The 17565-nt window shown below is 43.0% G+C and overlaps 2 protein-coding genes across 2 annotated transcripts; both read left to right on the forward strand.

Annotated features, from left to right (window-relative positions):
• The first annotated feature begins 1459 nt into the window (after positions 1 to 1459).
• pde6hb (phosphodiesterase 6H, cGMP-specific, cone, gamma, paralog b) lies at positions 1460 to 7065 on the forward strand. The gene is made up of 4 exons (XM_067428282.1): positions 1460 to 1500; positions 6471 to 6618; positions 6752 to 6792; positions 6872 to 7065. The coding sequence occupies exons 2-4, from the start codon at positions 6473 to 6475 to the stop codon at positions 6946 to 6948; spliced, it is 264 nt and encodes an 87-aa protein (XP_067284383.1). The 5' UTR covers positions 1460 to 1500; positions 6471 to 6472; the 3' UTR covers positions 6949 to 7065.
• A 3886-nt stretch (positions 7066 to 10951) lies between these two features.
• On the forward strand, positions 10952 to 14104 carry LOC137049682 (G-protein coupled receptor family C group 5 member B). Its single transcript, XM_067428292.1, has 3 exons — positions 10952 to 11972; positions 13653 to 13687; positions 13775 to 14104. Exons 1-3 carry the CDS (start codon positions 11003 to 11005, stop codon positions 13865 to 13867), a joined length of 1098 nt encoding a protein of 365 aa, XP_067284393.1. The 5' UTR covers positions 10952 to 11002; the 3' UTR covers positions 13868 to 14104.
• The last annotated feature ends 3461 nt before the right edge of the window (positions 14105 to 17565 follow it).

Raw genomic sequence — 17565 nt, forward strand, 5'->3', positions numbered from 1 at the left:
GTTTAGTCTAATTTGGTCTGGTTTAGTCTCGGTTTGGTCTGGTTTAGTCTAATTTGTTCTGGTTTAGTCTAATTTGGTCTGGTTTAGTCTCGGTTTGGTCTGGTTTAGTCTGTAGTTTCGGATATTATCTAGAAGCTAATTTATGTTTAAATATCGCAACTCCAATCACGTCACCACATCATATTGTTCAATCAGATGCTGTAACATTACGATACTGTAATATAAATTGTTCTCTGAAAAGAAAAGCAGATGTGGGAGACAAACCTGTGTGGTGAGAAATATGACACTGAATGCATTACATCTGGTTTAATAAGGGCTGGTACTGAGACGGTGTACTGAATGCTAGAACTCAAAACACCCGGGCTGTGCTGGGAAGCCAAAGGAATATTTTCTAAGAAAAAAAAGATGGGCTTCAGGCTCAACAAAACGTCATAACATCGTTACCAACTCAGTCAAAAGTGCCTTTGAACGCTGGCTGTATGGTTGGCGCTTACGCTGCCTGTGGTCAGAAAGCCTTTACTATCGTGAGTGTGTCGAGAGTTAGCGGGCGACGCAGCTGCAGCCGAAGTTCAGTCAAGAACACTTTCCCATTGCATCGTGGCTAGAACAGTTGTTGACATGACACGGCTGCCTTGATGGGAAGCGCGTGTTGTTAAGAAGCAAACGGGCACACTGTTTCGTGCACAGGGAAACTCTAGCAACAAGGCAAACATATTTGGAAAGATGGTCCTCTGAATGTTTTAAACAGGCATTGGAGGGCCATGAGCTGTGAACGGTGGAGGACCCCTGGCTGATGGAGGAGAGCTTCACCTGTGGCTCTCTCTGTCACAGCACAGAGATTGTTTAGCACTAGATCAGAGCAGATTAGCCCCGATTATTAACCCAGATGACAAGCCGCATCCTCAGACGACATGTCTCTCTCTGAAGCTGCTCACACACACACACACACACACACACACACACACACACACACACATATCTGCACTGATCCACAGCTCCACAGGCCTCATGTACACAGCTCTACTGAGAAACACAACCGCTCGGCTGTGTGCGAGGAAAAGCCTCGGTCACACACTCACTGCAGACGTCAGGCAGTTTTGTTTAAGCATGATCTAGATCTGTTATTCACTGTTGAATGTTCAGGAGTGTGTCCGAGCGTCCGCCAAACATCATTCTGTGTCCCTTTTCATGAGTTTGTGTGTCTGAAGTGAGACACTGCATCTCCTCACATGTTGAGGAAACGAGACCATAACCCTAAGATTAAAGTGTCATGGCCGCGCACACGCACACACACACACACACACACACACACACACACACACGTCTAAAGAGCATTAAGTCAATTAGTGTTTCCCTAACAGGAGCCGGAGGGCTGGGGCGGAGCTGCTCTCTGACCTTCAGTGAGACTATAAGAGAGCCGGAGAAACACACAGCCTTATTCCACAGAGGGAGAGAGAGACGAACACACACACACACACCGCTCACGGACAGCAGACGCAGGTACAGACGCAGCATTTCACTCTTTACTCCCTGGTTTCAATCTTTCGCTCTATTACATCTACCTTATATGGCAGTTACAATTAAAAATGTATTTAGCGGACACTTTTATCCGAAGCGACTTACAAAAAAAGATATACTAGTGTCTTATAAATAAGTACTAGCATCTATTGAATAAGTACTAGCATCTAATAAATAAGTATTAGTATCATTTAAAAAGGCACTAGTATATTAATAATAAGTATTAGTAGCATGAAAATAGATACTAGTTCATTTTAAGGATTAAACGTTAAATTGGCTTGCAGTAACATTTCTTATCTTAGTCACCACTGCTTTTTACTGATCTTCTGACTAGTCAGGACGTCCACTGTAGAGTAATATCACCCGTAACATTTGGAATAAATACAGTACTAGTGTCGAATGAATAACTGAGGCAAGGCAAGTGTATCAATTAAAATAGTGATAAAATATGCATGAGAAATAAGAATACCATGTGTAAGAATAACAAGGATAATTAAAACAGGTGTAAAGAGAATTTAAAAAATAAAAATAAAATGGTGATGAATAGATCCTTATCTGAGAGGAGAAGGTTCACAATATCTCCTGGACTTTACAAGTCGGTCCAAGTACTAGAATCGGACCCACTGTATATCAGGTGGCCTTAACTACTTTGTACCAACATATATTAAATTAATAATTTGATACAATGTACTTATTGTGTACATGCATGTTTTTACATTGTACTTACATTTAAAAAAAAACACCTGCTTGTAATCACATCTCCTAACCACACCACCACACCTGACCCTAACGTTACCCTTAAACTGACCCACACCACCCCACCTGACCCTAACTCTACCCTTAAACTGACCCACACCACCACACCTGACCCTAACGTTACCCTCAAACTGACCCACACCACCACACCTGACCCTAACTCTACCCTTAAACTGACCCACACCACCACACCTGACCCTAACCCTACCCTTAAACTGACCCACACCACCACACTTGACCCTAACTCTACCCTTAAACTGACCCACACCACCACACCTGACCCTAACTCTACCCTTAAACTGACCCACACCACCACACCTGACCCTAACTCTACCCTTAAACTGACCCACACCACCACACCTGTCCCTAACTCTACCCTTAAACTGACCCACACCACCACACCTGACCCTAACTCTACCCTTAAACTGACCCACACCACCACACCTGTCCCTAACTCTACCCTTAAACTGACCCACACCACCACACCTGTCCCTAACTCTACCCTTAAACTGACCCACACCACCACACCTGACCCTAACTCTACCCTTAAACTGACCCACACCAACACACCTGTCTCTAACTCTACCCTTAAACTGACCCACACCACCACACCTGTCCCTAACGTTACCCTTAAACTGACCCACACCACCACACCTGTCCCTAACTCTACCCTTAAACTGACCCACACCACCACACCTGTGCCTAACTCTACCCTTAAACTGACCCACACCACCACACCTGTCCCTAACTCTACCTTTAAACTGACCCACACCACCACACCTGTCCCTAACTCTACCCTTAAACTGACCCACACCACCACACCTGTCCCTAACTCTACCTTTAAACTGACCCACACCACCACACCTATCCCTAACTCTACCCTTAAACTGACCCACACCACCACACCTGTGCCTAACTCTACCCTTAAACTGACCCACACCACCACACCTGTTCCTAACTTTACCCTTAAACTGACCCACACCACCACACCTGTCCCTAACTCTACCCTTAAACTGACCCACACCACCACACCTGTCCCTAACTCTACCCTTAAACTGACCCACACCACCACACCTGAACCTAACTCTACCCTTAAACTGACCCACACCACCACACCTGACCCTATCGTTACCCTTAAACTGACCCACACCACCACACCTGACCCTAACGTTACCCTTAAACTGGCCCACACCACCACACCTGTCCCTAACTCTACCCTTAAACTGACCCACACCACCACACCTGACCCTAACTCTACCCTTAAACTGACCCACACCAGCACACCTGTGCCTAACTCTACCCTTAAACTGACCCACACCACCACACCTGTCCCTAACTCTACCCTTAAACTGACCCACACCACCACACCTGTCCCTAACTCTACCCTTAAACTGACCCACACCACCACACCTGTCCCTAACTCTACCCTTAAACTGACCCACACCAGCACACCTGAACCTAACTCTACCCTTAAACTGACCCACACCACCACACCTGTGCCTAACTCTACCCTTAAACTGACCCACACCACCACACCTGTCCCTAACTCTACCCTTAAACTGACCCACACCACCACACCTGACCCTAACTCTACCCTTAAACTGACCCACACCACCACACCTGACCCTAACTCTACCCTTAAACTGACCCACACCACCACACCTGTCCCTAACTCTACCCTTAAACTGACCCACACCACCACACCTGTCCCTAACTTTACCCTTAAACTGACCCACACCACCACACCTGTCCCTAACTCTACCCTTAAACTGACCCACACCACCACACCTGTCCCTAACTTTACCCTTAAACCCTTAAAGGAATTATTTAATAAGTACTAATATATAATGAATGAGTACTAGTATCTATTGATGAATGAGTACTAGTATCTATTGAGGAACGAGTACTAGTATCTATTGATGAATAGTATCTATTGATGAATGATTACTAGTATCTATTGAGGAATGAGTACTAGTATCTATTGATGAATGAGTACTAGTATCTATTGAGGAATGAGTACTAGTATCTATTTATGAATGAGTATTTGTATCTATTGAGGAATGGGTACTAGTATCTAATGAGGAATGAGTACTAGTATCTATTGAGGAATGAGTACTAGTATCTATTGAGGAATGATTACTAGTATCTATTGATGAATGAGTACTAGTATCTATTGAGGAATGAGTACTAGTATCTATTTATGAATGAGTATTTGTATCTATTGAGGAATGAGTACTAGTATCTATTGAGGAATGAGTACTAGTATCTATTGAGGAATGAGTATTTGTATCTATTGAGGAATGAGTATTTGTATCTATTGAGGAATGAGTACTAGTATCTATTGAGGAATGAGTACTAGTATCTATTGATGAATGAGTACTAGTATCTATTGAGGAATGAGTACTAGTATCTATTTATGAATGAGTATTTGTATCTATTGAGGAATGGGTACTAGTATCTAATGAGGAATGAGTACTAGTATCTATTGAGGAATGAGTACTTGTATCTATTGAGGAATGAGTACTAGTATCTATTTATGAATGAGTACTAGTATCTATTGAGGAATGAGTACTAGTATCTATTGAGGAATGAGTACTAGTATCTAATGAGGAATGAGTACTAGTATCTATTGAGGAATGAGTACTAGTATCTATTGAGGAATGAGTACTAGTATCTATTGATGAATGAGTACTAGTATCTATTGAGGAATGAGTACTAGTATCTATTGATGAATGAGTACTAGTATCTATTTATGAATGAGTACTAGTATCTATTGAGGAATGAGTACTAGTATCTATTGAGGTACTAGTATCTATTGATGAATGAGTACTAGTATCTATTGAGGTACTAGTATCTATTGATGAATGAGTACTAGTATCTATTGAGGAATGAGTACTAGTATCTATTGATGAATGAGTACTAGTATCTATTGAGGAATGAGTACTAGTATCTAATGAGGAATGAGTACTAGTATCTATTTATGAATGAGTACTAGTATCTATTGAGGAATGAGTACTAGTATCTATTGAGGTACTAGTATCTATTGAGGAATGAGTACTAGTATCTATTGAGGAATGAGTACTAGTATCTATTGATTAATGAGTACTAGTATCTATTGATGAATGAGTACTAGTATCTATTGATGAATGAGTACTAGTATCTATTGAGGAATGAGTACTAGTATCTATTGAGGTACTAGTATCTATTGATTAATGAGTACTAGTATCTATTGATGAATGAGTACTAGTATCTATTGATGAATGAGTACTAGTATCTATTGATGAATGAGTACTAGTATCTATTGAGGAATGAGTACTAGTATCTAATGAGGAATGAGTATTAGTATCTATTGAGGAATGAGTACTAGTATCTATTGAGGAATGAGTACTAGTATCTATTGAGGAAGGATTACTAGTATCTATTGAGGAATGAGTACTAGTATCTATTGAGGAATGAGTACTAGTATCTATTGTGGAATGAGTACTAGTATCTATTGATGAATGAGTACTAGTATCTATTGAGGAATGAGTACTAGTATCTATTGAGGAAGGATTACTAGTATCTATTGAGGAATGAGTACTAGTATCTATTGAGGAATGTGTACTAGTATCTATTGATGAATGAGTACTAGTATCTATTGATTAATGAGTACTAGTATCTATTGAGGAATGAGTACTAGTATCTATTGAGGAATGAGTACTAGTATCTATAGAGGAATGAGTACTAGTATCTAATGAATAAGTACTAGTAGCATGAAAATAGATACTAGTATGTTTTAAGGATTAACAGTTTGCCGGACATTTTGTGGATTTTTGTATTATTCAGAATAGTTTCTTTAGTTTTCAGACAGACAGGCGCAGTATGAGCCGTCGGATCAAGGAAATCTCTTAAGTCTGTTTTGCTAATGAGATTAACTGTCTTAATGAGGCAACATGAAAAACAGAATTAGATGTGGATTACTGTGAGATTATAATCTGGCTTTATTTAGCAATCCCGACAGACTCTAAGGTGTCACACTCGTAAGCATTCACTCATTTGTTACGTGAGAAGGAGCGAGCGGTGCCGGAAGGAGAGGAGTCTGGCGAGGGAGGCAGTGATGCCGTAATCCGGGATGAGTGTGTTAATCGCTGCAGTGTGTGTGTGTGTGTGTGTGTGTCCCGGATGAGTGTGTTAACGGCTGTGGCTCTGTGTTTCAGACATGAACTCCGCTCCTCCTGCAGGAAGCGCTTTGGCCACGCCCGCAAGCAACACCGGCCCAACCACGCCCAAGAAAGGGCCGCCTAAGTTCAAGCAGAGGCAGACACGAACCTTCAAGAGCAAGGCCCCCAAACCCGGACAGAAAGGGTACAAACACACACACACACACACACACACACACACACACACACACACACACACACACACACACACACACACACACACACACACACACACACACACACATACAGACAGACTGATCTCTCCCTCTCGTCTGCAGGTTCGGCGATGATATCCCTGGCATGGAGGGTCTCGGCACAGGTCAGTCCCAGCACATATATATAGAGTAAAGATGTGTTTTTTTCTGTCTTTCTAACTCCTGCTTCTCGTCCCATCACAGATATCACTGTCGTGTGCCCATGGGAGGCGTTCGGAGACATGGAGCTCAGCGATCTGGCCAAATACGGCATTATCTAAGCTCCGCCTCCTCCACATCACCGCCTTTGACTCCACCCCCTCTCGCCTCACGGCCCCGCCCCTTTTATTTGATGTTGTCGTGTGGTTATGACGTGTGATGGTAAAGGACTGATTCAACAGATGGATTTTGTCATTATTGATATGATTGCTATTATTATGATTATTATTATTATTATATAATATTTATATTTTGTATATGTTGTGATAAGACGACAACGACACCCCCCTCACACCCCAGCTGTCAATCAACATCCCTAGCCATGACTCCGCCCTACTTTTCCTGTATCAGCAACATCACTTCCTCTCCTAGACTCCGCCCCATAAACACGTTTATGTGACTAAATGTGTCATGTGATTGCCGGAGTAGAAACCCAATTAAAGTTTCTATTTTCAGTATCGCTGTGAAGTCATTGCTGATGCTGAATATGATTAAAGACCATCATGAAAAATACACTGAGAGTGATGTGATGAACGTGTGTGTGTGTGTGTGTGTGTGTGTGTGTGTGTGTGTGTGTGTGAAACGACCTGATAACGTCATCTCCGCTCCTCCCATCCACCCAAACCTGAGAGAGTGAGTGTGTGTGTGTGTGTGTGAGAGAGAGAGAGAGTCTGTGATGGACGGAGCGACAGACGGCAGGTATGACGCTTTTATCTTTTAATACTATAAATCTGACAGACAATGAATTAATGAAACCAGGCCACAATATATCCATGACTATGCACTGTAAAAAATAATCATGTCTCCAATTGAACATTTTCTAGTGACTGATCACATCTAAAGGTTTCAGTAGGCCAACATTTAACTGATGCAATTTAATTCACAGAAGTTCAATTTGGCCAACTGAAAAATGTAGATTTGATCTGTCACTAGAAAATGTTCAATTGGAGACATGATTTTTTTTTTCTTACAGTGTGAGTGATACATCATACTGCAGCATGTGTGTGTGTGTGTGTGTGTGTGTGTGTGTGTGTGTGTTAAACGCCTTGTTACTCAAGTGTTTCCTTCAGTCAGATGATCAAATTTCCTCATGTTACATTAGATGCTCATTTTATTGGACACACACAAGTCATTTTAAGCTGTTTTATAAACGACAGAAGCGATGTGAGTGAAGTGAAAGAGTGAAGATTGGCAGTGTGTGAAGCAGGAAAGACCTTTGTTAAAGCCAGAAGATAAAATCACTGATAGCAGCGTCACAACTGTGCTTTTGTCCTGGAAAGGAAGAACACACACCCGTCAGCTTCAGCGCTGCACAAACCTGAGCACAGAAACCAGTGTAAAACTCACCAACACAACTCTGGCTGGTTGCTAGGGGGTTGCTAGGCGGCGGTCTGCGCCATAAATGGTGCAGGACGTGTTACGAGTGAAGGTAAAAGATCATAAATAAATATGAGGTGAAAGATAAGGAGAATACAAGAAAGGATCAAATGAAACTGACTGACGTACAATGAGAACAAACTAAATACAATGGAAAACATTCTGTTCCAATGTTAGTATTTAAAACTCATTGGCAGTCGGCCATTTCCCACCAGGGTTACCGGTCTATATGTTATGATCTAATGTACTAGCTACATTTTGCAATGACATTGCATATTACAATCAACTGAATAATTATTAATAAATAATGTTTTAAGTAAAAGATTTGGGGTTTAAAACAACATCATGCAATGGAAAGAATAGAAACAGACACACAATACTCAATACTTGAGGGAAATAAAATATTTCCCTGAAACTGACAAATCAACCAATCAAACAAACCAATGCAGGAACTGAATGTCTGGCCCTTGAATGGGATAGAGCAGAGTGATCAAACATGCGTGTTAAACTCTTGCAGTGATTAAGCTCATTTAATGTAATTTATTAAATAGGGAGCCAGTGCAGTGTTGACAGAACTGGACTAATATGATCATACTTCCTGGTTCTAGTAAGAACTCGAGCTGCTGCGGTTTAGACCAGCTGGAGTTTGTTTATTAAGCGAGCAGGGCAACCACCCAGTAGAGCATTACAATAATCTATCTATCTATCTATCTATCTATCTATCTATCTATCTATCTATCTATCTATCTATCTATCTATCTATCTATCTATCTATCTATCTATCTATCTATCTATCTATCTATCTATCTATCTATCTATCTAGTCAAGTGCTTTTACAATGATGATTGTTTCAAAGCAGGAAACAGGAAAATATTACAACAAAATTAGATTTGGCTGTACAGCCACTCCGGAGAAAAAGGGGATGTCATCAACTCATTTAAATGATCATATAAAGACAATGTTGGCAGATCAGTATTATAGTTTATACTTAGTAATTCAATTTATTTGGATATTTAGTTTAAATGTTAGTGTCCCCAACTGAGCAAGCCAAAAGCCAAAGGCGACCAAAGGAACCGAAACTCCATCAGGGCATGATGGAGAAAAATAAACCTTAGAGAAACCAGACTCAGTTCTCCTCTGGCCTATTAACACACAGCGGAGGATTATTATTCTGGACACCGCACAGGTCAGAGGTCATATTAGAGCAGAATATACACAATTTAAGGGTATCCCGGAAGAGACAGATTTATTTAGGATGGGGCGTCGATTACACAAGAGTATGAATACATGAAAGATCGGAATTATTGCGCCGAAGACGGGTTTTGAGCATGTCGTGCCAGTGAGGCAAATTCAGAGGAGACACCATTTGACACGGCTCAGCAGACACTCCAGGATGAGCTGGTCATGTCCAGGCAGGTCCACCATCCGATCCGGACAGGGCCCAGATCCGGGATAAACCTCGGGATAAACAGAGAGACAACATTAGCGTAGATGCCACTCTTTTTATGATGTAACGAGTACATCAGGTGTTATGGGAAGTGTTCCCGGTTCCGGCTGACCTAGTTAATGCAGCCTAACAATCAGTCAATTGATCTGAATAATGAAAGTTAATAATGTTCTGTGTGTATGCCATAGTAAAGAGATGTGTTTTTAGTCTAGATTTAAACTGACAGAGTGTGTCTGCTTCCCGAACAATGCTAGGAAGACTATTCCAGAGTTTAGGAGCTAAATGGGAAAAGGATCGACCGCCTGCAGTTGATTTAGATATTCTAGGTATGATCAACTGGCCAGAGTTTAGAGACCGCAATCGACGTGATGGAGTATAATGTGTTAAGAGCTCGCTTAAGTACCGGGGAGCTAAACCATTTAGTGCTTTGAGTAATAAGCAAGATATTAAATGTATGCGATGTTTAATAGGGAGCCAGTGCAGTGTTGACAGAACTGGACTAATATAGATGGATGGATGGATGGATGGATGGATGGATGGATGGTGGATGGTGGATGGATGGATGGGTGAATGGATGAATGGATGGATGGACGATGGATGAGTTTGTAGGTTGGCGAATGGATGGATGGATGGATGATGAATTGATGGATAGGTGAATGGATGGGTCAATGATGGATAAATAGATGGATGATGAACTGATGGATGGGTGAATGGATAGATGGATGGATGATAAACTGATGGATGGGTGAATGGATGGATGGATGATGGATGGCTGGTTGGATGGGTGAATGGATGGATGGATGAATGATGAATTGATGAATGGATAGAAAACAACAAGATTTGAATCAAATCAGTTTCAAAAGCAACTGAAAGTTGAGAAACTCTGACTTTCCTGTAGATCACTGAGAGCATAAGAGAGAAAATCATCATCATCATCATCATCATCATCATCATCATCATCATCATCATCATCAGAACATCATCATCATCATCATCTCTTTACATCATCATCATCATCATCATCAGAACATCATCATCATCATCAGAACATCATCATCATCACATCATCTTCGCCTCATCACATCATCATCACATCATTACATCATCATCATCCTCATCCTCATCATCACCTCATCATCCTCATCCTCAGCTCATCATCATCACCTCATAACATCATCATCATCACCATCATTACCCTCACCATCATCATCATCATCACCATTACCATCACCATCATTACCATCACCATCATCATCATCACCTCATCCCCTGCCTCAGCAGACCCCTCAGCGATGGATGTTCTAGAGCGGGTCCGGCGGTCAAACGGCTCGAGGCCTGAGGGCTGTGGCTCTGGTCTGGATCCGGTGTTCTGGCCTCTGTGTGAGACGTGGGGAGCGGTGGTCCAGGCAGTGGCTGGGCTGGGGCTGGTGAGCTGTGTGGTTCTGATGCTGGTTCTGTTGCTGTGGGCGTGCTGCGGGTCGGGCCGGGGGTCCGGTGCCCTGGCGGCGCTGCTGCTGTTCCTGCTGGCCACAGCCGGCCTCCTCGCGCTGCCCTACGCCTTCATCATCTCACTGTCTCCGCAGACCTGCCCGGCCCGGGTCTTTGGCTTCGGCCTGGCGTTCGGCCTGGCGTTTGGCGCTCTGCTGGCCCGCGGGCTGGCTCTGCGTGGCTCGGCGCTGGCCCGCGGCTGGAGAGAGGTGTGTGTGTCCGCCGGGCTGGCTCTGGTGCAGGGGGTCGTGGCGGCGGAGTGGCTGCTGGTGGTTCTGGTGCAGGAGAGGAGGGAGTGCCGGATCTCACAGCCAGAGTTCGCCATGCTGCAGATCTACCTGATGGTTCTGTTGGTCGCGGCGCTGATTCTGGCTCTGAGCTTCCTGCGGCGTGCATGCGTCTCCTACAGCTACAGCCACAGCGGACCCGCTCATCGGCGGAACAAGCTGCAGGCCGGGCTGCTGGTGCTCACTCTGGTGCTGAGCGCCGGCCTCTGGATCATATGGGTCCCACTCCTCACCTACGGGAACCGGGCCCTGGGCCGCAGCCCCGCCTGGGACGACCCTGTGCTCAGCCTGGCTCTGACCGCTAATGGCTGGGTTCTGCTGCTGGGACACGGCTTCCCTCAGGCCTGCTTCATGTGCCGGAGCCGAGCCCAGGCCAAAGACCCACCTCTGGCTTTCACCGGCTGGACGAGCCCCAGAACAGAACCAGCTGACCCGAAGACAGGCTCGGACAACAGCGGCTTCCAGACGGACGCGGGCACGAGCAGAGGTAAGGACACAGAGCATAGAAAACTTTGAAAACTTTAAACTATTTTTCAGCGACACCAGTGATAAGAGAATAGGTTATTTTGCTAAAGTTGGCATTAAGTTATTAAAACTGAATGTTCTCTGAGCATTCAAAACATTTAGGGACAATTTCAGCTGATAAAAAATGTTTCCAGGCTTTGTGGCTGTTGTACACGTTTCAGGCAGCAGGTGGTGCTGTTGTTCAATCAGTAGATTCTCACCGCATTAAAAACACACACGCCTTCATACCATAAACAGTGATGATTCTCAAGAGACATTTTTAAGAGCATAGAAAACTGAAAACTTTAAACTTTATTTCAGTGACACACACTCCCCTAAAGGATTATTAGGAGCACACACTAATCCTGTGTTTGACCCCCTTTCGCCTTCAGAACTGCCTTAATTCTCCGTGGCATTGATCAACAAGCTGCTGAAAGCATTCTTTAGAAATGTCGGCCCATATTGATAGGAGAGCATCTTGCAGTTGATGGAGATTTGTGGGATGCACATCCAGGGCACGAAGCTCCCGTTCCACCACATCCCAAAGATGCTCTATTGGGCTGAGATCTGGGGATTGTGGTGGCCATTTTAGTACAGTCAACTCATTGTCATGTTCAAGAAAGCAGTTTGAAATGATGTGAGCTTTGTGACATGTTGCATTATCCTGCTGGAAGTAGCCATCAGAGGATGGGGACATGGTGGTCATAAAGGGATGGACATGGTCAGAAACAATGCTCAGGTAGGCCGTGGCATTTAAACGATGCCCAATTGGCACTAAGGGGCCTAAAGTGTGCCAAGAAAACATCCCCCACACCATTACACCACCCCCACCAGCCTGCACAGTGGGAACAAGGCATGATGGATGCTCTTCCCTTTTCACACCATTCTCTGTAAACCCTAGAAATGGTTGTGTGTGTAAATCCCAGTAACTGAGCAGATTGTGAAATACTCAGACCGGCCCGTCTGGCACCAACAACCATGCCACGCTCAAAACGGCTTAAATCACCTTTCTTTCCCATTCTGACATTCAGTTTGGAGTTCAGGAGATTGTCTTGACCAGGACCACACTCCTAAATGCACTGAAGAACTGCCATGTGATTGGCTGATCAAATAATTGCATTAATGAGAAACTGAACAGGTGTTCCTAATAATCCTTCAGGGGAGTGTAGATCAAAATCAGTAAAAACTGTCTGATAGAAATTCCCTTGCTTGTTCCTAACATGTTTAAACTTGACACAAGTGGACGGATCATGATGTTAAACATGACAACGCTAACAAGAAAACAGGTTATTGTGCTAACTTTGCTTTAAGTTATGAAAACTAAATGTTCTCTGAACATTCAAAACAATTAGAGACAATGTCAGCTGATTTAAAATGTGGTACACTGTATTTCTGGGCTTTATGGCTGTTGTACAGGTTTCAGGCAGCAGGTGGTGCTGTTGTTCAGTCCGTAGATTCTCACCGCATTAAAAACACACACACAGCCTCATACCGTAATCAGTGATGCTTCTCAAGAAAACATTTTAGACATTTTTACAGGAACATTAGCCATTAAAACGTATTTATTGTCTTCAAACGTGGATAACACTATCCCAGAATGCATTGTGAAACATTTCCAACAGAGCATCTTTGGCTTATGCAAGGTCACGTGTTTCTGTTGCAGGTCAAGACATGGCGGCGTCTGGAATCTTCATGACTGTGAGTTCTCATCATCCAATCACAATCCTGCCGCACTGATGATGTCACGGTCACATGGTCCAATGTGCGGTGTGTTTTCTGTTTCAGGAGCTCAGTGCTGAAAGAGACTACAGCATCCCGCGTCCTACGACCACCAACTTCACAGAGCCGTATGATGACTACTACGGACACCGAGCCTGACGAATATACCCCGCGTCTCCGGAGATCGTCCTCCTGTTATTTAGTACTATCCTACCTGAGCTTTCAAACGAACCACAATAACGATTTCACACCTGTGCGAATGTTTTCACCCCCGGCTCTTAAAGCACCGTCTCCTGCATCGGCAAACGATTGATTACAAACTTTAATCAAATTATAGCGGTTTATCCACCGAACTGGGCATTTGGAAGTTTATTTCTGTATTTTTGATCAGTAATGTTTTGCTAATGGTCTTTTAATAGTGTTCTAATAACAAGAAAATTGGCTATTTTGCTAACATTTGCATTAAGTTATGAAAACTGAATGTTCTCTGAACGTCCAAAGCATTTAGGGACAATTTTACGCTGTCAAATCTAATCTCTCGTTGTGTTTGTTGATTTTGCAGAACTTGAGCAAAATATCCACGTCCTCGGAAATTAATAAATTGTCTAATGAAATGATTGTACCTGTTCTGATCTTGTATAGATAACTCCACATTTGCTGTCGCCAGCAGACTTTGCAGACAATAAACAATGACCACAAAAAGAAGATAGAGTGAGAAAGGGCGAAGGGAGGCTAATGCCTCGTTTGCTTCCTGCTTCTATGAAGTCCAGCCCTCCGGAAAACGCAATGGTCTTAGATTGGTTAGATGGCCAAATGTAGTTTCCTGTGCTTTTATTGGCTGAAGTGCCAAGCACAGGTTGCCGGAGACGCCACACCCCTAACCCTTACGGCAGAAGGCACAGTGTTTATGTTAAGAGCAAGGGTTTATAGACACACAGCGTAATTAAGGCACACAATCCAACGCTCTCCATTGACTTTGTATTGCGTGAGGCGCCTCCATGTCATTTCAGACTTATTACAAAAAACAGAACAATGTCTAAACACTGATATGTGACAAGGTGTACAGCAAAACACCAATAATCCTGATCTGCCAACATTGTCTCTCTCTGATAAATTAAAATAAGCTGATAACATCACTGTTTACTCCAGAACGACTGTACAGCCAAATCTAATTCTGCTGCAGTATTGTCCTGTTTAACACTGAAGCTGCTCTGACACAATCGGCGCTGGAGAAGAGCGATAGAAATAAAGATGATTGACGGATTAAAAAAAACATATAACTAAGTTTTATAAGCTGTCGACCCAAAAAAACGAGCGTTTAAGGAGACAAAAGTGGATACAGGCAATAAGACTGCTTTAGCGGGAAAAATTGGTCAATTTTGGGATCCTGACGCTCAGTATGTCTACGTGTTGAAGGATATTTTCCTTTATTTCAAGGATATGTTCATTATTTTCATGTAGTCGCATATTATGATATGAAGTATTAGTCATGTGGCATATTATGATTCACAGTATAAAGTATTGAGTATACAGTATTAGTTGTGTTTTTCACCATGAAGTATTAATGATTGAGTGTGATGTTCATTATGAATTGAGTTGTTCTTGAATTTGCTTATGATGATTTAACTTACAAATGTACAGAAGATTAGGGAATGTGCTGAGATCTTTGCAGGACGCTATAAAGAGTGTGAAACGAAACTAAGGATAAAGTTAGGAGGTCCGCCGTGGTACGAGGTCAAGGGTTAGACAGAGGGGGTAGGGGATCTCCAAGATGGAAAATACCACAGCTGTACTTTCTCTGTGTGTGTGTGTGTGTGTGTGTGTGTGTGTGTGTGTGTGTGTGTGTGTGTGTGTGTGTGTGTGTGTGTGTGTGTGTGTGTGTGTGTGTGTGTGTGTGTGTGTGTTAACCTATGTTCATAGAAATGCTGCCAGGAGACTGATGACGCGGGACACCCCGATTGGAGGAGACGGTACAGAAGAAGAAGGGGACGAAGAACAAGAATATAAAATATGCCTGATAAAGTTGTGAAATTCATTCATGAGCAGCCATAGTGAAGTCATCAGGATTTTCCTGATGCGGGTCTTTGCTGGTCTGGATCCTGAGCTCAGAAACCTTTTTTACTCGCTGTTACTTTAATAAATGTATGCTTTTGATTGATAACTCGACTCCTGGCCGATCATTGAACTTGGGGAGGACTTTGGGGGAAAAAGTCCAACAGTGTGCAGTAAACATTCAGTCAAATATCCAAATGTCAGTGTTGTATATTATATTCCCATCCGCTGATGACTTTCCCCTCCGGTGGGCGTAGTTCAGAGTAATACAGCATGTGGAGCTCTGTCTCTATTGCATGTATGAACTTTATGTCTTTAATGCTCTTTTTTGGGGGGGGGTCAACAGCTTATAAAACCTTTAGTTTTTTTGGTTCTGGGTTTCTTAGCTTGTTTTTTGTACATCTTGCCACGTATGAACTTTTGTTTGTTTTTTGTTATAAGTCAGAAATGACAATGCGGCGGCCTCATGCGAGAGAAAGTCAATGGAGAGCGTTGGTTTGTTTTCCCCCCGGTGGGCTTTCAGACGCGTGTCGCTCTGTCTCTATGATATCCCCAACCTAGGAAGAGTAGTCCGATCCGGCCGCTTTTGTCTGGCAATAAACTGCCGTCTTTAAAAGACAACATCATTTGCATTGAACTTTCAGCGCTGTAACTTTGCAGACACTGTTTATGCTCAAGCAGCGACATTACACACTAACTAAAGTTAAACAAGTCAAATCGCATGCAGACACCGCTTTAAAGAGCATGCCGAGATGAGTTTACCTGTGAGAATGATCCGTCTCAGCACACACAGATCCCATTTCTGTCTCCGTCCGTTTCCCTTCTGTGTGAAGCCATGGTTCAGCATGAGGAGAGAATATAGCAGGAGTCCCCAGATTCACACTCCTCATGAACAGCACAGCGCCGCGGGGAACTGGAAACCAGTAAGAGTGCAGGTAAGCTGAGCGGTGATGAGTTATAGCAAGCACATGAGTCTGTAACTGAAGAGTTATGGCGAGTGTGTGTGTGAGAATGGCACATATTGTTCAGTCTGTTAGAATGAACGGGAGTTACACGAAAGGGTCTGGACAAATGTATCGGAGTAGAAGTATCAGTTTTAATGCTCTTTAATATGTAGTAAAGTAAGAGCCGGCGTGTCTCCCGGCCAAACACAGAATTTATTTGTGAGAAAACTCTTCCTGGCCAAACACAGAATTTATTTGTGAGAAAACTCTTCCCGGCCAAACACAGAATTTATTTGTGAGAAAACTCTTCCCCGCCAAACACAGAATTTTCTGTTATTTGTGAGAAAACTCTTCCCGGCCAAACACAGAATTTTCTGTTATTTGTGAGAAAACTCTTCCCGGCCAAACACAGAATTTTCTGTTATTTGTGAGAAAACTCTTCCCCGCCAAACACAGAATTTTCTGTTATTTGTGAGAAAACTCTTCCCAGCCAAACACAGAATTTTCTGTTATTTGTGAGAAAACTCTTCCCGGCCAAACACAGAATTTTCTGTTATTTGTGAGAAAACTCTTCCCCGCCAAACACAGAATTTTCTGTTATTTGTGAGAAAACACTTCCCAGCCAAACACAGAATTTTCCGTTATTTGTGAGAAAACTCTTCCCGGCCAAACACAGAATTTTCTGTTATTTGTGAGAAAACTCTTCCCCGCCAAACACAGAATTTTCTGTTATTTGTGAGAAAACTCTTCCCCGCCAAACACAGAATTTTCTGTTATTTGTGAGAAAACACTTCCCAGCCAAACACAGAATTTTCTGTTATTTGTGAGAAAACTCTTCCCCGCCAAACACAGAATTTTCTG

Source organism: Pseudorasbora parva, chromosome 2, assembly GCF_024679245.1.
Source record: "Pseudorasbora parva isolate DD20220531a chromosome 2, ASM2467924v1, whole genome shotgun sequence".
Classification (NCBI taxonomy): domain Eukaryota; kingdom Metazoa; phylum Chordata; class Actinopteri; order Cypriniformes; family Gobionidae; genus Pseudorasbora; species Pseudorasbora parva.